This window comes from Gekko japonicus, unplaced genomic scaffold (assembly GCF_001447785.1).
Source record: "Gekko japonicus isolate JY-2015 unplaced genomic scaffold, Gekko_japonicus_V1.1 scaffold1218, whole genome shotgun sequence".
In the NCBI taxonomy this organism is placed as follows: Eukaryota; Metazoa; Chordata; class Lepidosauria; order Squamata; family Gekkonidae; genus Gekko; species Gekko japonicus.
The window spans coordinates 332,416-359,229 of record NW_015160248.1 but is presented as its reverse complement, the minus strand read 5'-3'; the positions used below and the strand labels follow the sequence as shown (position 1 = coordinate 359,229).

Sequence of the window (26,814 nt, the reverse complement as noted above, 5' to 3'; positions counted from 1 at the left end):
CTCTTTTTCCCGGCTAGAACACATATTGACCCAATCAATGTGTGGGTAGTTAAAATCACCTATTATTACACAGTGTTTTTGTCTAGTTGCTATCTTTAAGGCATTCATCATTTTATAATCCTCCTCTATCTTTTGATCTGGTGGGCGATAACAAACTCCCAGTGTTAAGTTTCCTTTTGGCCCCCCTATTTCAACCCATAGAACTTCCAGAAGCGAATCCAATTCACTTAGCCTCTCAATCTTTCTAGACTTTATACCCTCTCTGACATACAGAGCTACCCCACCTCCAACCCTTCCCCCCCTATCCTTCCGATATAATATATAACCGGGAATCACTGTGTCCCACTGATTTTCCTCATCCCACCAAGTTTCAGAAATACCCACAATGTCTATTTTTCCCTCCGACACCAAGCACTCCAACTCCCCGATTTTACCTCGGACACTTCTAGCATTTGTATAGAAACAGCTGTAATTTCCCTTACAAGTTAAGCCTGCATCCTTCCTCTTGCTATCTCGAGTCGTTGTCCGGCAGTCCATGTCACCAGCCATGGCCTCTGTGGACAATTTCAATCCACCTCCCTGTAGAAAAGCAACCGGTACCCCCTCACCTCTCTCAGATGAGCCAACCCGAACCAGAGACTTTTCATCTCCTGTCGGCTTTCCCCCAATATTCAGTTTAAAAGCTGCTCTGCCACCTTTTTGATTTTAAGTGCCAGCAGCCTGGTTCCTTCTCGGGACAAGTGGAGACCGTCTCGCCTGTACAGCTCCCTCTTGTTCCAAAAAGTATCCCAGTGCCTAACAAACCTGAACCCTTCCCCCCTACACCATCGTCTCATCCACGCATTGAGACTCCTGATCTCTGCCTGTCTCTCCGGCCCTGCGCGTGGAACAGGTAACACTTCTGAGAAGGCTACCTTGGAGGTCCTGGACCTAAGTTTCCTGCCCAGCAGCCTAAATTTCTCCTCCAGGACCTCACGACTGCATTTCCCCACATCGTTGGTGCCGACATGCACCACGACCACTGGCTCCTCCCCAGCACTATCTACCAGCCTATCTAAAACACGCGTAATGTCCGCTACCTTCGCACCAGGCAGGCAAGTCACCATACGGTCAGTACGCGGGTTCGCCACCCAGCTGTCTACCTGCCTAAGGATCGAATCACCCACTACCAAGAGCCCCCCTCCCACCCTGCTCAGGGATGGTTCCTTGGTGCAAAAGGAGAGCCGCTCACCAGCTGGGGAAGAGGTCCCTTCTGAGGGCACATTCCCCTTATCCTCAGCACGGTGCCCTGTTTCCCCTAGACCCTCATGCTCCCTGACAGCAGCGGGGCTGCCAGATCCAGAGTGGGACGTAGCTAACAAGTCCCCGAGAGTCTTTTCTGTGTGCCTAGCTGACTGTCTCTGCTTCTCCAGGTCAGCCACCTTGGCCTCAAGGGAGCACACACGTTCCCTGAGAACCAGGAGCTCCTTGCACCGAGGACACACCCAAGACTTCTGCCCAGTGGGCAGATAGTCATACATGTGACACTCCGTGCAAAACACTGGATAGCCCCCAACCCCCTGCTGGCATTCTGGCTTCATAATTCTTTTAAAATAAATAAATATAATCCCCCTTTTAAACCCTTGGTATTTATGTGGTTTTTGTTATCAAGTCAAATTATTTTACGGGAAAGACAAAGAGCCTAGGGCCTTGCCTTTCTGGCTCTTTTTGGGCTTCTTACAGAGCCCCTAGTCTAAGAGTCCCTAGGCTAAGAGCCACAGGCAAAGAGCCCTTTAGCTCGCCCTTCGTGCCTCTGGCAAGGTGCTTCCTTAAATAGAGGCCTCCCCCAGCAGAGGTCAGGCAGCAGCTATTCAAATTCAAATTCACCCAGGCACTCAATCACAGGCAAAACAATGCCCCTGTGGAAGGAAGGAAGGAAGGAAGGAAGAAAACAGACTGCATTATGCTTTGATGCTAATGTTCAATTAGAAGACAAGATTGAGGGGAAAGTCTATCCAGTTCAGAAATTCATGGGTGTTGGTTGTTGCTGTGCTAATAGCTAAGAGAAACCAAGCATCTTGTTTTTAAAAAATTCAGCTAGAAGCAACCCCCCAAGAAGCAGAAGAAATTAGGAAACAATGTCACGGATACACAGAAGAACTATACAAGAAGGACCTCAATGTCCTTGACGACCATGATGGTGTGATCGCTGACCTCGAGCCAGACATCCTGGAGTGCAAAGTCAAATGGGCCTTAGAAAGCATTACTAACAACAAAGCCAGTGGAGGTGATGGTATCCTACCTCAGCTATTCAAAGTATTAAAAATGATGCTGTTAGTGCTGAACTCCATATGCCAGCAAATCTGGAATATGCAACAGTGGCTATAGGATTGGAAAAGGTCAGTTTACATTCCAATCCCAAAGAAGTGCAATGCCAGGGAATGTTCAAACTATTTCACAATTGTGCTCATTTCACATGCTAGCAAGGTCATGCTCAAGATCCTACAAGCTAGGTTTCAGCAGTATGTGGATAGAGAACTGCCAGAAGTACAAGCTGAGTTTCAAAGAGGTAGAGGAACTAGAGATCAAATTGCCAACATTCACTGGATTATAGAGAAAGCAAGGGAGTACCAGAAAAATATCTACTTCTGCTTCATTGACTATGCTAAAGCCTTTGATTGTATGGATCACAACAAACTGCATAATAGAATGTAGAGACATCACCCTGCCGACCAAAGTCCATATAGTCAAAGGAATGGTATTTCTAGTAGTAATGTATGGCTGTGAGAGTTGGACTATAAGGAAGGCTGAGCACCGAAGAATAGATTCTTTTGAATTATGGTGCTGGAGAAGACTCTTGAGCATTTCTTGGACTGCAAGGAGATCGAACCAGTCAATCCTAAAAGAAATCAACTCTGACTGTTCCCTGGAAGGCCAGATACTGAAGCTGAAGCTCAAATACTCTGGCCACCAAATGACAAGGGAGCACTCACTGGAGAAGACCCTGATGGTAAAAGAAGTGGATGACAAAAAATGAGATGGTTAGGCAGTGTTATCAATGCAACAAACATGAAATTAAGGAAACTCCGGAGCACAACAGAAGACAGGAGGGCCTGGTGTGATGTGGTCCATGGGGTTGCAAAGAATTGGACTCGACTATGCAACTGAACAACAAATTTCTGTTATGGTAAATAATGACCACAGACCTCTAGAAATAGTCTTCTGTGCTGCCAGTTTAGGAGTACAACAAACCACTGCTCCATACATTCATCATGGAACACTAACTGTGCAAAGACAATTCAGCTGGTTAGTTGTCTTATCCCAATGACATAGGACAAGTGAATAGTTCTCAGTCATGTATATCAGAACTATTTGGTTGGCTTCCCCATTGCTCTTGTCATACATGAAAAAGCTCTGACAAGTTAAGAAAACACTGCATGCCTTGACCTGGATACCCCGGGCAGGTCCAATCTCATCAGATCGTGGAAGCTAAGTTGGGCCGACCCTGGCAAGTATTTGGGATGGGAGACCTCCAAAGAATGCCAGAGCCAGAAGGCAGAAGCAGGCTATCAAGCTTCTTCTCTGAATGACATCTATGCCCCAGTAGGAGTCGCCAGAGGTCTCTATAACTTCCAAGCATGGGCACACACACACACATGCACACACACGTGCACACACTTATGCAAAAGAAAGAAAGAGAGAGAGAGAGAGAGAGAGGAAGGAAGGAAGGAAGGAAGGAAGGAAGGAAGGAAGGAAGGAAGGAAGGAAGGAAACAGACTGCATTATGCTTTGATGCTAATGTTCAATTAGAAGACAAGATTGAGGGGAAAGTCTATCCAGTTCAGAAATTCATGGGTGTTGGTTGTTGCTGTGCTAATAGCTAAGAGAAACCAAGCATCTTGTTTTTTAAAAATTCAGCTAGAAGCAACCCCCCCAAAATTACATGTAGCAAATAAAAACATGTATGACTAGGTGGAAAACCGTCCACAAACATTGACAAGAAAGACTGAAATGGAGAGCAAAATGTCTGTTTCCTACCAGATATAATTTAATGCAACTGGAGAGTTCTGTCTGTCTGATAATACACTAGCTATTTCCATAACCCCATCTAGCTGTGTGCAAATAATTTAACAACAGCTAACAAAACAAACAACAAAACAAAAGCAGAAATCATTCTGCTCTGTCTGGATTTCCCTCAGGATTGCTGTGTATATTATTTGCAGGTGTGATTGTACCACCTGTACAGGTGGGAATTTTAAAAAGCTAATTCTAATAATGTAATAAATAAGATAAAACAATGTATTTGGTAACTAGTATACTCATTGCTTCAGTTGTCTTTCTTTGAAGTTTCTCATCAACATCATTTCTCATCTCCAAGGTTTGCTTACCTTAAGGAGGACATAATGTTAATGTATAATGTCTTCAGGCTCCCCCAGGATGCCAAATGAACCTTACTCTTTCCTTCTAGGTCTCCATAGTAACCAATGGCAACTTCTAACAATGCCTGTCTGTTCAGATGCAGAGCATTAACTCTCTTCTGCTCAAGTCTGAAAAAACACAGGGCTCACTGACATGTTACAGTGGGTATTTTAGTATCCTGAAATGTTTGAAGCTGTGGGGTATCTTATAATGTCTCACAATGCCAGATTTTTAATCATATCAACTTATTTTTAGCCTTTAACTGAAATGAACTAAGGGTGAGAGCAAAAGCAGCCCACAGGAAGAAATGCAGAAGTTGTTTCCTGCTTGGCCAGTCAATTAGTAGTTAGCTTCGTTTTCCCAAATGTACAACTGAAATATGAGTGACCTACCTCATGGGTCTTTTTTCAGTACACAGAACACGCACAAGTTAATGATAGTGACCCCGTAGGGGTGTTGCCATGAAGCCACTTCAAATGGAGTTATTAAAGACTCTTTAATATCACTGCCCTGTTGTATTGTGAAGAGGGTGTGCCAGAGCAATGGACAGACCTGTGGTCCTAAGTGAAGTGCCCAATGCTGGACTATGGACTGTACACTGTGGCCAAGGGAAGCCTTGTGCCAAAGAAGTATGCTAAGCCAGATGCGGTCCTGGGACTACAGAAGCCTTCTGCCCCTGCATCTCTGCATCCACAGCTGTACTATGATGCAGACCAACAGCCCTGGCCTCCATGAACAGTAGCAGACTTGAAGAGAATCCATGTTCTGACAGAGGACCCATGTTCCTGCACAGAAGCCATGAAGAAATCTCTTCTTCACCACGTAGCACATTCCTCCCCCTCCCAAGGGTTTCCCAAACAAAGACTTAAGACAAAAGAAGTCATTAAGCCTTCCTGCCACCCATCCAAAAATGCCTCTGCCAAGCACTGGATCATTAATGTGAAGCATCGGACCAGCAATGTGATTGGATACTTCTACCCTCTCCTTTGTCTCTCCCCCTTCTCCGTGTCACTTCCTGTCAACCATCACCTCTCGGTTGCCCAACTGTCAATTCCTTTGTGTCCCATCCAGAGTATAGTTTTTTTTCTAATACTTCCTGGGAGCCAGTGACCACATGGCCATTGCCTCAGGTCACAATTTAGCTATTTAAGGTGAGTTCTCCCTGAGTTCGCTCTCTCTTCTCTTCACCCCTTCCTACCTTGTTGGTTCCATTCTCGGCTGGTTTGGAATCAGTCCACGTATGTCGCTGGCTGACTCATGGTTTACCACCAACCCCATTTGTCTATTTTTCACTGCATGATCTACTCATCTCATCAGACAGGTAATGTATTACCCATCAATGATACTCCTGGTCATGCAAACATCACTATCCTTTCAGCTCTGTATTCTTAGTCCTGTATTGTGAATGTGAATGCTTGATTATTATTTTTTGTATGCTTGAGAATCATTGAGTAAAGAAATCAATTATTTTAGCAATATAGTCTCCTTGTCTATTCATGGGCTCTGAGAATTCTGACTCTGGTATACACAGGTTATGATCCTATATTTTATGCCTATGACATTTAATATTCATTATTCCCCAATCTTAGTAATAAAAAAAGCAATTTGGCTAACAGGATTTTCAAGGCAAGAGACTTTCAGAGGTGGTTTGCCATTGCCTGCCTCTGCATCACCACCTTGGCATTCCTTGGAGGTCTTCCATCCAAATACTAGCCAGGACCGACCCTGCGTAGCTTCCAAGATTTGACAAGATCAGGCTAGTCTGGTCTATCCCAATCAGAACAAGTTGCATATGCAAATATTGTGTTTCCTAGAGTTCACAGTGTCCATGCTGCAGGAGATGTTAAGAAGGTTAAATAACATAGGTTATTACCTATGCCTTTATTATTTAAAGAGGGCTACATATTACTATACATTTCCTACTGTGAAAGGGCACTACTGGATTCAGTTTCCTTTGGGAGATCATAATATGATAATGTTTTTGTAACATATCTTCATTTATAAATATACAGTCAAGGAATCATGGAAGAAAACCTCTACTCTTAACCCTGGTAGAAAATTCCCAGAGGAATTACTGGTACTCCAAGGCTCTTCACTTCCTGAAACTCAAACTTTTAAAATCTGTTTTTTATCCTATGCAAGTTCAAACTTCAAAACTGCTGTTTCTCAGATATACATCTGCCTGTGAAATGGATACTTACAAAGGGCTGTGGAACTCTCCTTTACAGAATAATCCAGTCATTAAGAAACATTACATTAGTTTCTTAAATCCATGACACCTCAGTTACAGTCTAATTTGCAACCAATTCAGAACAATATTATGGGCTACTAACTGACATATACCTACCACAGAATCACAGTCCAACATAAAAGTTAATGTCACTCAGGTCCTTTCAAGTCAATGGACTTTGAAGGCTATTACTCTGCTTAAGGTGGTACTGTGAGTACTGGACTGTGACCTTCATGTGTAACTTCTGTTGTTACCATACTTATAGATACTATCGACTCTCTGATCCTCATGGTTTTCCCAGGATGTCAGATCCACAGGATGTTAGACATTCGTAGCAAAGTGTAGATGATAGGCAACCCAAGTGCTGTGCTTTGAAACCACTGAACAGGAACATGTTATGGTCTATTAGACAAGCAACAGTTATGGTGGAACTCTTATTTAAGAGATGCATTCATTTTTAAAATACAGCAAGTTTCTAGTCCGCTGCCAGAAAATGTAGGAGGAAAAACTCACGAGTATCACAGACAAGGAAGCATGAAAAAAATGAGCCAGCATTTTTGCACGTGTGTGTGTGTGTGTGTGTGTAGGGCTTTGTGATACTGCAATGATTAGCTGCAGGATTCTTTTTTTCCCAGGCACTACCCTCAAATCTTCAGGAGTTTCCCAAGCTGGAGTTGGGAAACTTAATCCAGACATGCTGGAGAACTGCTTGGCTGCTTCTTGCTCTTTGATGGCAGTTCTTTTTTATGGTAGCTGAATAGAAGATCTTCTGGCTAGCTGGATTCAAGTATATTAGAGGGGTCCAGGCTGGTCATCTTCTGTGTCTCCAGTATTCCTGCAAAAAGCTCATGAGGAAAATCAGTATAACAACATGAGTCCTGGGATTCTCCTGGAATGACCAACAATCTCCAGACTACAGATATCAGCATCCCTGGAGGAAATGGCGGCCTTGGAGGGTGGACAATATGGTGTTGCATCCCTGCTGAGCTCTCTCCCTTCACCAGACTCCACCTTGCTCAGCGTCTACCCCCAACTCTCCAGAAATTTCTCAAGCCAACTGTTGGTAACTCTAGTAGACGCTCTTTCAGGGATAGTTTGCCTTTATAGGGCTGCCAACCTCCAGGTGGCACCTGGAGACCTCCCACTGTTAGACTTAATCTCCAGATGACAAAGATCAGTTTGCCTGGTGAAAATGGCTGCTTTGAAGGGTGGACTCTGTGAAAATGTGCAAATTTTCTTTGGAGGTTTGAACTGAACAAAACCTTCACTCTGAGGTTTTGTTTTGTTTTTAATTCTCTCTGGGCAGAGAACAGGCAGGAGGGGGAAAGTCAGTTCAACTGCTTTCCAACCTCACCTCAGCTACCTTTTTAGAAATGCTAATAGGTCTAGCGAGAGACAATGGGATGGTCCATCCTCCCTCCCCCAAGCAGGGAACAAAGATTTGGAGGAATTAAGACTAGAAAGACTTCAGGAAGAAACTCCTGGAGATCTCAGGAAAGGTTTCTCTGACCTGGCCTGACTGGGTCAGTGGTTGGGGAGAGATTATAAAACTTCTGGGAACAGGAGTATGGGCTCTTGGGTGCTGATTACATTGAGACAAACAGAGCTCTTAACTGAGGTCTGGAGAAGGCAGCCATTGCCATGTGCTGGCCTGCACATCTGAAGGAGGCTTGAAGGTAATGGCAATGCCTGTAAAGATCTGTAACTTTCTAAGCTAAGGAACCTACCTTATATTAAACATCTGATAGGGCATGTATAGAGGGAGGGACAGAGGAATTGTGTTTTATCTGTTTCTTTTGAACCCCTTGCTCAGTCTGGTGCTATACTAAAAGTATGCTTGTGAACATTTTCTTTTAAATAAATACTTTGTAACTATTGATCAGGGGTGGGCGGTGGAAGACATCCACCATCTTGGAGAGACTATTTTAAAAGGAGCTCCAGGAGGAAGGGGATGGCAGTCAGTTGGCAAGTGGCTACTCCCCCAGTGGTGCACCAAGCAGTAAGCTATCCCTGTGATAACCAGGAACTTGGAAGGGAAGCTGGGAGTCCTGACCCTCTCAGTGAGCAATCCCTACAAAGGTCAGGTGGTAGTGGAGGTTGAACAGAGAGAGAGAGAGAGAAAAGTCCCTCCAGATGCTGGGAAAACCCAGACAGGTAGGGTGGAACAAGACCTGCAGGCCAGAGCAGGACCGTTCCTGCCACAGACTTGAGAGCATTCTACCCTGCTGAGATCCCTCCCTTCCCCAAACCCCACCCTACTCAGGTTCCACCCCCGAAATCTCCAGGTATTTCCCAACCCAGATCTGACAACCCTACTTCAGTTGGTATTTCTAGCAAGGGGACTGAAAATGAGATTAAGCAGGTATCATGCTGCCATTATATGAATCTTTGGGCACATCCACATTTGCAATAACTTCGAGTGTTCTCTCATCTCCCAGCAGAGCTTCTAAAATTATCAGGGAGCGGGAACATTTTCTCTGTGAAGACAGGCCTCAGAGTTTGGGGTTTTTAATGTAGAATAAACAGATAACTAAGTGGGGATACTGAGAATGTTGTGACGAACCTATTTAGCAGAGAAACATACTCTTTGACAGCTGCAGTTCTTCATGAACCACACCTATCTCACAGCTGTCTGACTTCAACAGCATGCTGAACACAGCTTTGCAGTCATGTAGTAGCTGTGGGAGTGGAATTTCTTTCATTTCCTTCTCTTTTGTGGCTTTTACACCTGTGCAATATATGACTGCCCTCTCCTGCAACTTGGCTGATCCTCAGGTTGACTTCTGCGGTCCCTTTGAAGTTTAAAGGTGGGAACAATCTGTTCCTGCCTCTCTGCTGTTTTCAGATCTACCTGAAATTCCTGAATATATCTGGGATTTTTTTCCTGTTTTTTCTGAGAAAACCCAGATACAATAATAAATCTGAGCGATTAATAGTTGTGGTCCAAATGATCTTACTGATGTTATTAGAACTGGATTTCACCCAGTGTGTTTGGAAGAAGGCAGATCAACCAAATACTTAATCACCTTTTGGCAACAAGAACAAAATACGGTTATTGCAAGGTTATCTATAGCACCTAGAATTGGGCATCAGCATCACGTTGCAACTCTTTAAAATCGAAAGACGTATGAGCCAAGAGAGGGTCAGTCTTTGTGATCTACCAAGGCATGTTTTTACAGTCTACTGAGGCATTTACTGAATTATGTACTTGACATTTTCAGACATACATTAATAATTACAGTCATCCAACATTTAAATGAAACGAACAGTTGTGATGTTGAATGTCAAGCTCCTCTTGCTTCACTAAAGAAATAAGTTTTCATTATGAAATCTACAATAATCTAACAGAAATTGCTCATTTTTCTGCAGGGATATAAATTCTGCTCATCTTGGCATTTAATGCCAATACTGAAAAAGATGCTAGTCTGAACGTTATTTTCTGCAGATAAGAGGGAATGGCAGTAAAATGACTTACTCCATATATGAAACCTCAGTTCTTCTGTGCCAGGGGAAAAAAAATCTTTAATGAGCTGTCGTTATTAATGTGGTTCACTGCAGCAGAGTCGGTTACTGGAGAAAAAAAGGTGTGTGGGGGGAATCAGAGAACATTTCCCCCTCCTTGTTGTTTGAAGAGTAATGTATGTATCACAAGAGGCAATCCTAGAAGAACGGTTTCTTGTTTTGTATAATTGCCAGAGCACGATGTGGGACTCTATAAAACATAAGACTGCTCCTATGAGAGCATGTGGAACAAATTAGTTAGCCTTTAGGTACCACAGGACCATCATTTTGCTGTAATAAAGCCTATTGACAATTCTCTATTTCACAACAACTTGGCAGGATAGTCTGTTTCCATGATGGGTGATCTAAGTGAAATACTGTCATATTGTGGTCAAAACACTGATGATCGCCATGTTGAACCAAGTGAAACAGTATACTTATTTCCCTTATGTTGACAACTAGTACAGATGATTTAAACTTTCAAATTATGTGTGCTGTGTTAGGCATAAATACTCAGAACAAAATCAAAACAAAATTATTATATATTTCAAGGCTGGTAACTGTCCAGGTGTTCTGCCATGCAGGCAGAGGTATGTGCTTATTATCTTAATGTTGGAAAGGAGACAATACAATGTTATAAACCCACTGTGATGAATCTGCCATCCAGTCTGTTTCCTGGGATTAATCTACTGAGAAATTATTTGCTGGTTGGCCTGCAATCCTAAATTCATGCCTAAAATCGCCTGGATTGTGGTTTGCAAGCTGAGGTCCAAGCAATCTTGCCTCACGACCCTCCCATGATCCTCTATGTGGGTTTTGTAGGTTTGGGCATCTCATGGTGTAACACGTGGCACTTCTAAGCACTGTTTCCCAATGTGGCACCCATGCTTCAGGAAAGAGGACAAGGCCATTGCCTGGTGGGGTTTGTGGTTGACAGATGGTTCCCACCTTGAAACAACTATCTCCAGAAGAACAGCTAAGCTGCTAGCCTCCTTGAAGTGCAGGCCTTATGCCACAGATGTCAAAGAAATGGGGGGGTGGACTTCTGCAGCCCTGGAAACACCAATAGCGGCCCTCCAAAGCTCAACAGGCAGAGTTCGCCACCAATAAGAGAGCTCCCATTCTGCTCTTTGGGAGTAGAATGATATATACCCCCAGCTCACATGCAGCCATTGTTTTCTGTCAGCAATAGGCACGCTGTGCGTTAGTTAGAGACAGAGAGGGAAGGGAACTGGAAGTCATTCCTCCTGGGGGTGTTTGGTGCTTACTCAGGGCTCTGAAATACCTGTCCTGTTCACACTAAGCAGAGGGGCTTAGCTTCATTGGTTCCTTGACTGAGGCCCCCTCCCCACTGGGCTTAATGACTACTAGCTGTCTGGCTGGGATTGGAGTGGACTCAGGGCTCTGAGTGACCTGTCTCATTCCTCACGCTGGGCAGAGGGACTTAGCTGCTGGTTGCCTTGCCAGAACATGCCCCCCTCCCAAATACTTATTTCTGAACACCTCTCCCTGGCTGGGGTTGTGCTTGGTGTTAGGCTCTGCCTCTGAGGCAGCTGTCCTTCAGCTCACGAGAACCTTACAGCACAAAATAGTTGCAATGAAAATGCAAAGTGGATTTTCAATTAATGTCTCTAGGCCCAGATAAACTGCTCTGGGGCTGGAATAACAGCCTCCCAAGTGGAATGATGACTCCTGGGAGTAGCAGAAATCTTCTGGGGCTGGAAAGACAGCCTCTGAAGGGGATTGATGGGCTCCTGGGAGTAGCAAAAGAGTTCTGGGACTGGAATGACAACACCCAGAGCAGAATGACAGCCCCGGGGAGTAGTAGAAATGTTCTGACAGCTTCATGGGTTCGTGTGAACCCATGAACCACGAACCTCCATTTTCCTGGTTTGTGCCCATCCCTATGCTGGACTGTGTACCACTCACTTAATGGGTATCTGAGACTGCTGAACAAGAGCTGGGGATGCCACCAACTGACCTCCACCCAGAAATCTCTGTGCTTGCCTTGTGTGTGGGACTGAAACCTAATCCTGGTGCAATCATGCAGTTTTTAAATCAAATCCACCTATGAAGTTTTACTCCCCCCTTGTTGAAGAAGCTAAAAGCAGTTAAAACATATTTCAATAAAATAAACCATCTGATGTCACTGTGCTAATCTTATTGAAGGACTCTATGACACTGGTATAACAATCCCCTACCCCAAATGGCCAACATGATCTTAGCAGCCAAAGAATGTTCTTTAGATGTTAGAAAATTTGGACTTTCGGTTTGTCTATTATTGGAGATCACCCAAAAGATAATGACAAAAAAAAATTGGGATAAGAACTATGCAACACCCACTCAGTAAAAGAAAATTTATATAAAAAAAGTCGTACTTATTCAAGCCAACCTTTGGAATTAAGCATTTGTGAATTTATTCATAAGAACAAAAATCCAAAAAGCTTTTAACAAGCAAAATCAGTTAATACAGAAAGAGCATAAGAACACTGTGACAGCTCAGTATCAGCTGGATTCAACAACATGAATGAAGAATCCTGCGTAAATCAGGGGTTAGCTAAACTGCATTGCAGAATGTTTCTTAACTATCTGGAACGTCAACACTTGCATTACGCACTTAGCTGTTGATAAGTTTGGATACAAAGAACCATGCATGGGACACTGCTTTCTTGCTCCCTCCAACAAGCCAATACAGATGATTGGAGACCTAAATGACATGGGAATCAGCACAGGGAAATACAACTGGGATGGTGGAAATTAACTCCTATATCTCTGAGTAGAAGGCATGTTGCTCAGTCTGCAGTTTCTTCCCATCAGTTACAAGTGCCTTACAGAAAAGGCGTCTTCATACATACAGATGCAGAAAGCCATTAGTCTTAAATTCTGTATCTTGTCTTGAGGTCTTTAACTGAGGAATCATTTAAACCCAACTGTTTCAAATGACTGAACAATGAATGTACAGCTATAAATAAAAGAGATAAGGGATTTAGTAATACTTCACTAATGAATTTACTGATTCATTACCCCATAATAATAAAAAGGCAGGCTTTTAACTCAATATATAAATAATGCTCATTTCAAAAATCCATTATTTTAAGATCAGACATATCATATGACCTAGTTTCTCACATGATACCTTTCCAAAGGTGTGAATCAACTATGTACCATCAATAAGCTCTTGAAAAATGAACAAAACTACCAAGTAACAGCAACATGTACATGTCAAAAGTTGTTTAAAAGTGGGTAAGACATAGTTTTTTTGAAATCAACAAGTCAAACCTCTGTGGGTAGTAGCTAACCTGACTCAGCTGATGAGATGCAATTTTTTTCTTTCTTACTCGGAACCCTTATGCAGTAGCTTAGGTTTACCAAGCAATGCTGCTGGGATTTGGTCTATTTGCACAGGATTGCACTGGAAGCTGTAACTCTTCTCTTATAGCCAGACCTTGCTGGAGTCTCAACACTAGAATTCTCCAAACTAAGGCTGTAAAAGAAAGCCTTACATATTTCCACTGAACCAATAATTACTAGTAGGAATGTTGAGTCTTTCCAAAAATTCAAAACTACATTAATTGTACAGTGAGCAGTAGAATTGTACAGTGAGCTACACTATCACTGTTCTTAGTGCTTTTCAGAGCAAAGTATTTTCTCCCATATGGATGGACAGAAATCTCTCCTAAACAGTTAAAACTCAAGATTCTGCTGAGGTTACTGCAATCTACAATAGCAACCATGGTGGTCTCAACTTACTATCTAGATTTCAGTAGCGATCTGGACTGCATTTTCACTTACTTTTATTCTCTGAGTCTGACATGAACATTACTGCCATATCAAATCGTTTTGATTCTGACAGTTTCTGCAGAATTTCTAAGATCAGTGAAGGCTTCTCTTTTCTACAAGACAGGAAGATGTTATGAAAAATAACTCTAATTGGGAAAATTTATGACACAAATATAGTACTGTTAACTTCAAGTTGGAGCAGAGTGTGTAAATTAAAAACTAACACTTGCATGTGAACTAAAATGAATACATAAAGCAGTGATTAAGCTAAAAGCTCCCCCTATGACAAGCTGCAAACCAAATATGCACCTGTTGATAATTTAAAAATCAAGTCGTATTGAGAGAAGCAGGAACATCTTAATGAACTGAATCGCTATAGTTGTTGCATATAAGAAACATCCCATTACTGACATTCCAATGATAAATTATGTTCTGGCTTCTCACCAACATAAATACCCATAGATATTCCCTTAGCCTTTATTTCCTGTTTGACAACCTCATCTTACTTTGCTGTAGCTATCTGGTTACTCCCACCTCAACTTCTTCCTTTCTATATGTGTAGCATAAATATTTAGTGTTATATTCAGTACTAGGGATGCGATGCATTCTCTTAAACACAGGAACTAAAAAGTAAGAAGCTTAATATTCATGTGGCTCAATGAAGAAGACAGACACTGTTCGATTTTGAATTCTTGGCATCTTAGAAAGAAAGCAGGTCTACAGACTCTAGGACATGGTTTTCAAAGTGAATCTCTGATTTCACAAATCAAGGTGCACTGAAATCGATTGCCCAAGAACAGGTACAAGGAAGATCCACAAATTTTGACTCCCTGGCAAGACGTTACTTGTGGTCATCAAAAAACCTCGCCATTCTCAATCTCCTAGAAAGCAAAGGAGTTTCTTGGGACTGTCTCCCAAATGCAGTTCTTTGTGAGAGATTGACACATTAATCTCAAACTGCAATGTTTCCAACGGAGCAGCAAGCTTTGAAGGCATTCCAAATGGCTCCAAAACACAGTGTAAAACCTGAGACAAACTTCAGAAAGGGCAGGGGCTTATCTTCAACCTTGTTCTGTGCTTCAGAAGCTCCAGTGCCTCCAAAGTGCAGCATAGTCAGATGACAGAAGAGATGATTGTCATGGTAACTCTTTTTGTGGATCATTTCACATAGATCCATTTATCGCTGGATTTTCATTCAAGTATCTTGTACAAAAAGCACCCCAGCAAAGTGTTTCAGCATGAAGCAACAATTTTGCTGCAGTTGTTCCCTACATTTAAACTGCCTACTTTGATTAATAAAACATCACATTTCCTACAGACTGAAGCAGTATTAATTCTAAGTACTGACATCTTGTTTGTTTCAGTCAGCACCACAACCAGTGTTCAGTGCAGCAGGACATGTGCTGTGAAAAACATCAAAATTGCTTTCCAGAGCTGAGTCCAAGTGAAAGGCATCAGTGTTGAACAGCAAACAATCTAAAAGTTATCAACTTACCCAATATAAAATCTCTGCAGAGTTTTCAAAATTTGGCTAAATACATCTGGATCCAAGGAGTTTTGGAATATATTAGGATAAAGTGAAGGATCAATTTGCTTTGGGGAAAACACACACAGAGTTAAAGCAGATCTCAAATACAATCCTTCTATTTCCACATAGTTGCATAGTTCCAGTAAAAAAGAAGCAGCAGCACAGCAATTAATTAATATGCTCTATTATTCCAGCCATTTCCAAGCTGTGCTCCATTGGGTTTGATGGAAGCTTATTAAAAGCACCTCAGTGAGAACACTGGTACATGAGGTACAAGGTTCCATTAAAGACAGCGCGCCCTTCTCCTGCAACATGCAGTCTCAAAGAAGTGCTAGATGTGCCTTCAAGCACACTTTTGGTTCACAGGACACCAATAAAACCTACATTAACAGAATGCCTCCTCCTGGATGTGGAGGAGGAACCTGTGACAATAAACAGGGGTTTGTGTTCGAGGCTGGTCAGTGCTGCTGTTGCTACTTGATCTGACAGCAGTGTTTGACACGGTCAATCATGACCTATTACAGAGGGTGGTGCTTCGGGAGAGAGTCTTGCCATGATACCCCTTGATATTTGGAGTCCCCCAGGGAGCATTTTCTCCCCAATGTTATTCAGAATCTATATACACCCTCTCACCTAGCTGGTGTGGAAATTTGGGCTGGGCTGTCATCAGTATGAGAGCCAGTTTGGTGTAGTGGTTAAGTGCACGGACTCTAATCTGGGAGAACCGGGTTTGATTCCCCACGCCTCCACATGCAGCTGCTGGATGACCTTGGGCAAGCCATAGTTCTGGCACAGCTGTCCTTGAAAAAGAGCAGTTTCTGTCAGAGCTCTCTCAGCCCCACCTACCTCACAGGGTGTCTGTTGTGTGGAGGGGAAGGGAAGGAGTTTGTAAGCCGCTCTGAGACTCCTTTGGGTAGTGAAGGGCGGGGTAAAAATCCAATCTCTTTTTCTTCTTCTTCTTCTTCTATATCTGTAGATGGCCAGCCAGCCTCTGCCCCTGAAAATCTGGCAGGGGTCTTGGAGGCCATGGTTGGATTGTTGAAGCAGAGCCATCTGAAATTAAATCCTATGAAGACGGAGGTCCTGTGGCTGGGCCGGGGAGATTCAGGTGTCAGCTCCTGACAGCATGCCTTTAACATCGGCGCCAACTGTGAAGAGTCTGGGTATACTGGATGCCTCCTTACTGATGGAGGCCCAGATCACAAATGTTGCCAGACTGGTGTTTCTATGTCTGCATCAGGTCAGGCAACCAGCCCCTTTCCTGTCTCACCCTGACTTAGCCACAGTGATTCATGCAAGTCACCTCCAGACCAGACTACTGTAACCCACTACACAGGACTACCTTTGAGACTGACCCTGAAGCTTCAGCTGGTCCACAATACAGTGGTGTGAGTTCTTACGCAAACTCCACTAAGAGCACACATCCAACCTGTGCTCCGCCAGTTGCACTGACTCCAGATTTTCAAGGTGTTGGTTTTCACCTTTAAAGCCCTGTATAGTCTGGGACCAGCATACCTTTGGGACCGCCTCTCCTGGTATACCCCCCCCAAGAGCATTATTTTCTTTAAACAAAGACCTATTGGTGGTTCCTGGACCAAGAAGTATTCAATTAGCCTCGACCAGAGACAGAGCCTTTTCAGCTCTGGCCAGCCTGGTAGAATGCTCTACCAGCTGAGATCTGGGCCCTGCAAGATTTTGTGCGGTTCTGCAGGACCTGTAAAACAGAGCTGTTCCGTTAGGCCTATGGTTGAGGCCCCTGACTGAGTATAGAATCATAGAGTTGGAAGGGACTTCCAGGGTCATCTAGTCCAACCCCCTGCACAATGCCGGAAATTCAGGAATACCTCCCCCTCCATACCCCCAGTGACCGCTGTTCCACACCCAGAAGATGACAGAAAAATCTCCAGGATCTACAGCCAAACTGGTCTGGAGAAAAATTGCTTCCTGACCTCAAAGTGGTGATCAGCCTTTCCCTGGGCATGTAAGAAAGGGCCACAAGAACTAAGCACTGATGCAACCCTTCCTGCCCTCCCTCTCAGGACCTGCCTAAATTCACAGAATTAGCATTGCTGTCAGATGGCCATCTAGCCTCTGTTTGTAAACCTCCAAAGAAGAAGAGCCCACCACCTCCCAAGCAAGTCTGTTCCACTGAGGCTCTGTCAGGAAGTTCTTCCTAATGTTTAGCCGAAAACTCTTCTGATTTAATTACAACACGTTGGTTCTGGTCTGACCTTCTGGGGCAACAGAAAACAACTCCGCACCATCCTCTTACAACAGCCCTTCAAGTATCTGATGGTTATCATATCACCTCTGAGTCATCTCCTCTCCAGGCTAAAAACAGCCAGCTCCATGAACCTTTCCTCATAGAACCTGGTGCCCGGACCCCTCACCATCTTCGTTGCCCTCCTCTGGACATGTTCCAGTTGGTCTATATCCTTCTTAAAATGTGGTGCCCAAAACTGAACACAATACTCTAGGTGAGGTCTAACCAGAGCAGAGTAAAGTGATACCATCACTTCGCGTGATCTGGACACTATACTTCTGTTGATACAGCTCAAAATCGCATTTGGCTGTTTAGCTACTGCATCACTTTGCTGACTCATGTTCAGTGTATGGTCTACTAAGACCTCTAGATCCTTTTTGCTCATACTACTGCCAAGACAAGTCTCCCCCAACCTATAATTATGCATTTGATGTTTCCTACCTAAATGCAGAACTTTGTGTTTATCCCCATTGAAATTCATTAAATTTCTTTTAGCCCAGTTTTCCAGCCCGTCAAGATCATCCTGGATTTCCGGTCTATGGCGGCACACTGAGCAGACTCATTTCCCGGACCTCCCAGGGGGTGAAAGCTGTGCACCAGCAGAAAGGAAGGGGGGCGAGGAATCGCTACCTCCCACGGAGCCTGGCTGAAAGGCTCCTAGCCAGGGGACTTTTGAGAGGTTGCCTCTTCACCAGCGCAATGCTGGGGAATCGAGGCGCTTCTTCATCCTGAGGGTCCTCCTGCTGAGTGTCCGAATGGAAGAAGCGACGCTGACAGGGGCAAGCGCTGGAGATCGAGCGGTTAAAATGGAGGCTAAACGAGGTCGTATGACTGAAGATGAACTGTGAGTCGGATTAAGGCGTATTTGCAATTAAAAAGAAAGCTCCCTACCCCACGGACTAGAAAGTAAAGCAAGCGAGGGAGGGGCCCCTCCCATGCGAACAATGAACCAATGTATCACTACTCAGAAGACACAATTGAATGAGACTCTTAAAATTACGGAACAAACAGCTGAGAAAGTGAAAGAAGTTGACGCCACTGCTCAAAAGGTGAAGAAAAAGGTACAAAAATTGGAAAAGAAGCAAATTTCAACAGAAGAACAGCTTTTACAAATGGAGAAGGCAAACCTGGTCCTTCGTTTCCAAGGTGTCCCAGAGACCAAGGGCGAGAATCTGAAGCAAATGATGAGCGAAGCATTGGCCCCAGTGACAGATTTGAAGGCGCACTATTTCATGAGCGAAATGGATGTGGCCTACAGGTCCTATTCCGTATACATAAAGAAGAAGAATCTGCCTGGGGAAATAGTAATGAGATTCTCAAAGAGGCACGTGAGGGATTGTATCCTGAGAGCGACGGCGGGAACACCCTTGAAAATTGGGGACAGTACTATCAGGACTCTGAAAGATATCCCATTTGAAATAAGACAAAGGAGAAAGAAATAAAGATTTAATTCTTTTTCTTCAAACAAATGCAATTAGCTACCAGTGGTTATATCCAGAGGACGTAACCTTCAAACTACAGGACAAAAAAGAAAAGATTGACTCTGTTTCCAAAGCACGGGACTTTCTGAGAATCCAGTTGGGTGAGCCAGAGGAGGTGGATAAAGAGGAAAAGGACAGTAAGTCCAGTGGCGAGCTGGACTCGGGTTCTTCTGGAGAGGACTTTCTGTCTGAGAAAGGAGCAGCGGCTCCTAAAAGTCCTTATAAACTGCGGAAAAGACAGGATAAGAAAAAATGAAGGCTGAAGGACTCTGAATTGTGCCTTTGAAAATACTGTTGTTAATATTGAGATGCTTAGGGGTCTTTTTCCAACAGCTAAATTTAAGATTTAAAAGTTATATTAGCATATCTGACTAAGTTCATAAAATTGTTAGTGTTTTAAGGGATGGCATTGTGTACAAGCTAATTTGATGATCTCCTCTCTTGGGTTTTTAGTTAGTAGTGGTTATCTTTTCTTTCTCCTTTAATGTAGTTCCCCTCCCCTATTTCCATTGTAGTTTGTAGTCCTTATATAAAATGCAATTAAAAAATCCCCTTTGGGGGGCCAAAAAAAGAGATCATCCTGTATCCTGACTCTGTCTTCTACCATATTTGCTACCAGATAGGCAGTAATTTTCTCAAAAAAAGAGATAAGGTTAGTCTGACATGACTTGTTCTTGAGAAACCCATGCTGGCTCTTAGTAATCACAGCCATACTTTCTAAATGCTCAAGGACTGTCTGATTATTTGTTCTAAAACTTTCCCAGGTATAGATGTCAAGCTGAAGGGTCAGTAGTTACCCGTATGACAGCTTCCTCGATGGGCCTCCCTCCTGTTTCCCATTTTTGACCTTTCCCCAATGCTGCTGATTATAATTCTGATGAAATTGTACTCTATGCACCATCTATGTACTATGATTAGTTTTTAATTTTTAATAGCTTTCAATAATTATTTATGGATGTTTTATAATATGTTGTTACTTGCCCTGAGGCCTGCTGTAGAAGGGGAGGGCGAGCCAGAAATCTAATAAATAAATAAATAAATAAATAAATAAATGTTCTTATGCAGACAAGTCTGAAAGACTGTTATATCCCATATATTGTTCTAAAAAGGACTACTGTGGGCTGTCATAGCAGGTGTCATACATATAGATTCGCCGGACACCAATACAAGACGAGAAAGAATGCAGGAATACAGCCTTAGAGCCTCAAGATACACCAGAAACCTTGCATCTTTCAGGGATCCCCACCCCAATGGTAGGCAATGAAGTCTGAAAGGGTGAGCAAATAAGTTTCTTGGCTACATCAAGGGGATTCAAAATGCCTGAACCCAGAGACACGCTTTTAGCAGTTTGCTTCAATGGTACTTCTGCACAGCCACTACAAAGTCCCTCCCTCAATCCAGCAAGGTAACTCCAATTTGAACAGAGGGCCTTTGTGGGTCTCCACAGACCAAACTCAATCGAATGGTCCTCGAGATCTTCTCTACAGCCTCTTTGCTTTCAGCTGACCCTTCCAGCTGGAGCCAAGGGACTGTACCCATAGGAACTGCCCACAGAACTTAAAATGTTGAGGGCTGTCACAATTTTGTCTCCCTAAATTGAGCTGCTTACCCTAAACCATAAATCTAAATTTCTCTGTTCTTCACTTTTACTGTTTTCCACATTATTTTATTAACTCATGTTTTGGTAAAGTGAACATCATCCTTTCACAAATGGTTTAAACAGTGGCTTCTGCTATGTTAACTACGTTTTATATCTCAGAAGTTTACAACACGATTTCTTAAATTAAAAACAGAATCTGGAGAATATATCTGTGCTATCACAAAGATCAGGTAAAGATCTAAAACGTTTCCCAAAAATAGTAATGATACAATAGTGACTTCAACAGAGAAAACTCACTCTAAATTTTGTCCTACATGCCTCTCTGATCCCTAGGAAAGCCAGGGCATGTGTGTAATCAAGGTTTTGATTCCAGCAATATTAATTCATTAATTTTTCTCTTACCATCAACTTTATTAACACAGAATTAATTCATTTACCACTTCTATTGCCCAGCATTTCCTATCTCGCATGTAAGACTATGCTGATATATAGCTGTCTCAGTAAGTCTAAAAATGCTCTCAGGAATCCTTAGAAAGCATTACTAACAACAAAGCTAGTGGAGGTGATGGTATCCCAGCTGAGCTATTCAAAGTCTTAAAAGATGATGCTGTTAAAGTGCTGCACTCAATTTGCCAGCAAATTTGGAAAACGCAACAGTGGCCACAGGATTGGAAAAGGTCAGTATACATTCCAATCCCAAAGAAGGGCAATGCCAAGGAATGTTCAAACTATGTTCAGTAAAATGGTAACATTAAATTAATATGAGAGATAGCAAAGAATATAGCCCAGTATAAGCAGAAACTGTGGTGAAAATGTTGTATTTAAAGAAGGCATCATGAAGTATGCAGATCTCTCACACATAGTAAGCTTATGTGACTAGTGAGCTTATGTAGCGGGCTGGGCCTCAGAGTTCCCAGGACTGATAGTTCTGGGAGACTTCAGAGTCCATGCCGATGCCTCTTCGCAGGTGTCAGACCTGGTGTCATCCATGGAAGCACATGGACACCCCCAGATTGTATCAGGTTCCATATACCAAGCAGGTCACATACTGGATTTAATCTTTGGCATGGGGATAGATAGGTATATATCTGAGTGCCATTGATAAGAGTTCCATGGTCAGATCATTTTGCCTTGAAGGCCCGGTTGGGTGTCCCAGACCCTTTTTTAACATATGGCATGATGATAAATACTCAGGAGAAAATCAAGTCTAGGCAAGATATCAAAGATGAAAGTATAAACATTCAATGGCTGCTATATTATCAGGCTCAACATTAAAGGAGATTATTGTTGTTGCTGCTGTTGTTATTTGCTACATTATAAACCGCCCTCCCCCAAAGGGCTCAGGACAGTGTACATCATCATAGAACACACAACAGGTTAAAAATACAATACTAGATAATAAATAGTAATAAAATCAATACACAGACTCCAGATAGTCAAAATACATAAGATTCCACTCCCTCCATAAGACGAGTTGTAGATCGGACTTGGTGAAGGCCATGGTAAGATGCTGTTCCTGTTCTCCGCCACAGGCCCGGTGGAACATCTCATTTTTAAATGCCCTGCAGAACTGAACTAGGTCCTGCAGGGTGTGGATGTTACTAGGCAGAGAGTTCCTGGCTTTAGTTGAGGACAAAAAATGAGAAAGGGGGCGGGGAATCAACCCAAGATATGGCTGTGATATTAGGGTCAAGATATCAAAGAAGACGGGGACGGCAAAAGATGAGATGGTTAGACAGTGTCATAGATGCAATGGACATGAAATTGAGCAAACTTCAGAGAATGGTGGAAGACCGGAAGGCCTGGCGTGATCTGGTCCATGGGGTCACAAAGAGTCGGACTCGACTGTGCAACTGAACAACAACAAAAACTGATCCTTGCAAAACCAAAAGAAGCCAGACCCAGTGGGTCCAGTGATATAAGCATGTAAGTAGTATGTGGCACCAAACTACTTTCAACTACCACTTTCCATCTCAAACTACTCCAGGAGAGGTGCTAGGAAATTATCCTCACCCCAATTAACTGAAGAGAAATGTGACACCACATGCCCAATTCCCTATAGACCATACGTGTTTCAGCCCCTTAGGGCCTTTCTCACTGGTCAATACTACAATTGTTAAACAACACACATCTAGAAACAAATATATGAACAAAGATTTTCTTTAGAGCCAGGTGTTGCTTTCTGGAATTGTCAAAAGGGACAGAAAAAAGGCAAATTATTACATATCAAATGCACATAATAATTCCATAAGAAATTTTTTAAAAATGGAAAGATTTTGCTGTTATTACCTCATGTGATGTGCAATTGCTAAATGTTTACACTGTAGGCCACGGATAATCTCTCATGGTAACTGCACACACTCTCCAAAATTGCTCTACACCAAAATGATGACGTATTTTAATAATCTACTGTAAGCCGCCCTGAGCCTGCTACGCAAGGCGGGCAGGATATAAATCGAATTAATTAATAAATAAACTCTTTAGAATGTTAATTGTTGGACTGAGGAATTTTGGGAACAGGTCAACAGGTGATTACCGAATGTGAGCTGAGTATCTGCACTGGTGTGTGTTTATGCATACCTGTAACTCTGAAACACAACCATGTCAAAATAAAGGAACCCTCTCATCATAGGATACGTATCTTTATTAATATAAAGGTAGCTAAATAATAATAATAGTAATAGAAGAGGAAAAAGAAGAGTAGTAGAAGTTAGATTTATTCCCCACCCTTTATTCAGAGTCTCAGAGTAGCTTACAATCTCCTTCCTTTCCTCTCCCCACAACAAACACCCTGTGAGATAGGTGGGGCTGAGAGAGCTCTGAGAGAACTGCTCTTGTGAGAACAGCTCTGAGGGGACTGTGACTGACCCAAGGTCACCCAGCTGGCTGCATGTGGAGGAGTGGGGAAACAAACCCGGTTCTCCAGATTAGAGTCTGGCATCTGCTGCTCTTAACTGCTACACCAAACTGGCTCTCTGGGTACAGCCCAACCAGTTCTGCTCCTATAAATCACTGGGGCTTACATTGAACAGTTGCGCCGTCCAAGATGATATTACGGCACAATGCCAAAATTATGGCATGAAAAAGCAAAGCAAAACTGAGGATGGAAGTTTGTTCTAAAGAAAGGTGCTATGACAGGCCATCAATTAACATACAGAGAGTAATTCCCATTCCAACCCAAATTTCAGCTATTACAAATATGATTTTACCTTCAAGTAAGTGTACAACTGATCAGGGAAACCTTTTAATTTTCTGAAATCTGATTCCAGTTGGAAAGCATTCACAGGGACTGGAGGCAGAGAAAACGTAGACACGGGAAGGAGAGCTGGGCTTCCTGTCTCAGCCGGTTTTTTCAAACTACAAGACTGTAGAGCGGGTGACAATCCCTCTTTCTCATTACTAAGAGGTATAAAAACATTAAGGTAGACATGAGATAGTTCTGCTTAAAAACTTGCTTTCAGAAACACATACCATTCCACGAATAAATGAGCTGTTGCAAAAATTTCTTTAGGGCTTCTGCAGCAACACCATCAAAACAAATCAAAGTCAGCCAGCAATTCTTGGTGGACTGTCCAGTTAAATCTGCATGAATAGCCTTATATTTAATTTCACCTGCTGGAATCTCACTAGCCCTAACCAATCTTTGAGCATCTCTGGTACACACGTTTCTTCTCCCAAAGCTGTGTACTGTTTTTCCCCTCCTTTAAATTATGACTAACATAATACCTGTACACTGGAGCTGCTGTGCACAGTGAATTAAGACAGAAATAAAAGAGGACACCTGAAAATGACAGCCTACCATAAGGAAGGAAGAGAAGCAAGACAGTGGCAAGGATGAGGACTACAATATGAGTTTCAGACTACAGTTCATTCCATAAAGGGCATGATTTTGCACCAGCAGTGAGTGTTCATGGGATGTTTTGGATCGGACCATTTCCTAACATAAAACCAGCATTACGTAATAAACATTTTTCAAGTAAGTATTCACTGCAAGTAAGAATTCACTTTAAACTACATAGTTCACACAATGCTCTTTAAAACAGGCCGACCTATGTATAGTTCTAATGTTCCTGGAAATCACACAACAAAGCTTCTACTTGGATTCAATTTTTTGGAAGTGGTGAAATATAAAAGGCTAAAAGAAACACTTTAGAAGAATTGAAAAATGCATCTTTGCTTCCATATATATTAAATGGAATTAAGGAATGAGGGAAAAAAAGAATACCAACTGCCTAAATACAGGTACATCCATATAACATATATCAATAAAAACATAGTTCAAAATCCTGTTCTAGAAAGAATCCTCAGTTTCAGTGCACTAAAAGTGAATTTCCATAGCTCAAAAAAGCCAAATTTCCCCCCACAATTTCATAACACAAAAGAAAAAGCATGTCAAATGTACAAGCACTCTTAGTACTGATTATAGTATGGCCACTTGCTCACCAGTAATTTATCTGTCATTCTATCTGGCTTATTTTCAACAGATTGAAACTTGGCTGCAAGAGTGATCTTTTGTCAAAAGTACACTATACATAGTGTTTTCTAGAAGCTGTAAAGATGTGGGAATAAAAAACCTCCACAATAGGCCCATTTGTATACTTATACTTATTAGACCAGGAAAAGCAATTGTGAAACCTGACATTTAAGATTCATTTAAAAGAAGCAAGTTGTACACACTGACAACCACAACTGTTTGCATTAACTATCCTTAGCTAAATTTTCAGGCAGCTTAAGGAAAAAAGTATCACCAGGCATTAACATTTCTATTTTAGTTCCATTAATGAAACTTTTTCCTGTCTAAGGATTGAATCCAGTGCCTTGTTTCTGCTTGAGTTTCCTCTGTCCATTATGGAGGTAGTCCTCCACTGCTCAACACAACATTTCTCTGGCATCAGATCTTTCTGCTCACCAGGCCAGGAACTGAAAACAGCCTAGACAACAACAAGAGCAATGTATTTTGCAGCAAAGGATCACCTTTGCAACAGACAAAGGAGAGCACAATCAGAAACCAGGCAGAGAATCCCAGCCAGTTTATCTACTTCAGCAAAAGATCCCTGCTACCTCCACTCAGATCTGATACTAAAAATCAGTGCACTTACCGTATAATTAAAGAATCACTTATTTCTTCCATTTTCAATAGTTTTGCTTCGGGAGTATCAGCTGGAGAATGGAAGTCATCTTTGCCTGGATTCTTTGTAGGCGCTGCAGCTTGCATTGCTTCTGTACTTGAAGAAATGGGCCAACCAGGCTGAAGGCTGGTGGTAGCTACTGAATCAGCACTTGGCATCTCATCATCCACTTCTTCAATTATTATTCTTCTCAAGGATTTCTAAACACAACACATATCTGTAGTAAGTGGAGGGTACATGGGCTCAGTTTTATGCTCATGAGCAACAGGACAGAATTCTGCAAACTGGGTTAAGCATATCACAGTAAAAATGAAGAGCACATGGTGCACACTTCTGTAGGCAAATCACTCAAGATGACACCTCATCCTCTCTAATACAAGTACTTAAGGAGAGGCACCTTATACAGTATATACATTGGACTGGTCTGCTCATGGAAATGGCCCTTCCTTGCCTTCCCACAGAAATCTACTATGACTCCTGAAACAAAGTCAAGAGAGCCTCACAGACTAAACTGAGTGAAATCATCCCTCTCTCCCACTCCTGCTAGCAGAGCAAGCTTCCTACTCATGCAAAAAAAAATGGAGATGTTAACCATTTCTCCTGCTTCATTTGAGGACCTCCCCCCCAATGCATGGTATTTTTCCACCAGGTTCCCCCAACCCTCAAACTTTTGGGAGTCACAGGGAGCTAACTGTGGGGAGGCTGTGAATATCCACTCCCATAAGTGCCTTCTAGAAGTGCTTCACAGGATCTGCCCTATGAAGTCCAAGAGTATGGCTTAAGGGTGTACAACATGGCACTTTTTCTAAAGCTTTAGTTAACATCTAAAGTCCAGTTTTAGTTAACATCCTATATAAGGAGCCTTTACCATAATAAAATAAAGTTGAGATATAAATGTAGTAAG

The 26,814-nt window shown here is 42.6% G+C and overlaps 1 protein-coding gene across 5 annotated transcripts in view; it reads right to left on the bottom strand.

The window, feature by feature from the left end:
- Window positions 1–12,622: 12,622 nt before the first annotated feature.
- The window catches only part of RPAP3 (RNA polymerase II associated protein 3), a 32,652-nt gene continuing 18,460 nt past the window's right edge, over window positions 12,623–26,814 (bottom strand). For all 5 annotated transcript variants that reach the window (XM_015414042.1, XM_015414021.1, XM_015414015.1 and 2 more), the window contains exons 13-17: window positions 25,881–26,110; window positions 23,991–24,180; window positions 15,405–15,502; window positions 13,922–14,022; window positions 12,623–13,091 (exon numbers count right to left, since the gene is read on the bottom strand). In XM_015414042.1, the coding sequence (XP_015269528.1) occupies window positions 13,006–13,091; window positions 13,922–14,022; window positions 15,405–15,502; window positions 23,991–24,180; window positions 25,881–26,110 (705 nt within the window). In that variant the 3' untranslated portion in view covers window positions 12,623–13,005. The remainder of the gene's footprint in view (window positions 13,092–13,921; window positions 14,023–15,404; window positions 15,503–23,990; window positions 24,181–25,880; window positions 26,111–26,814) is intronic.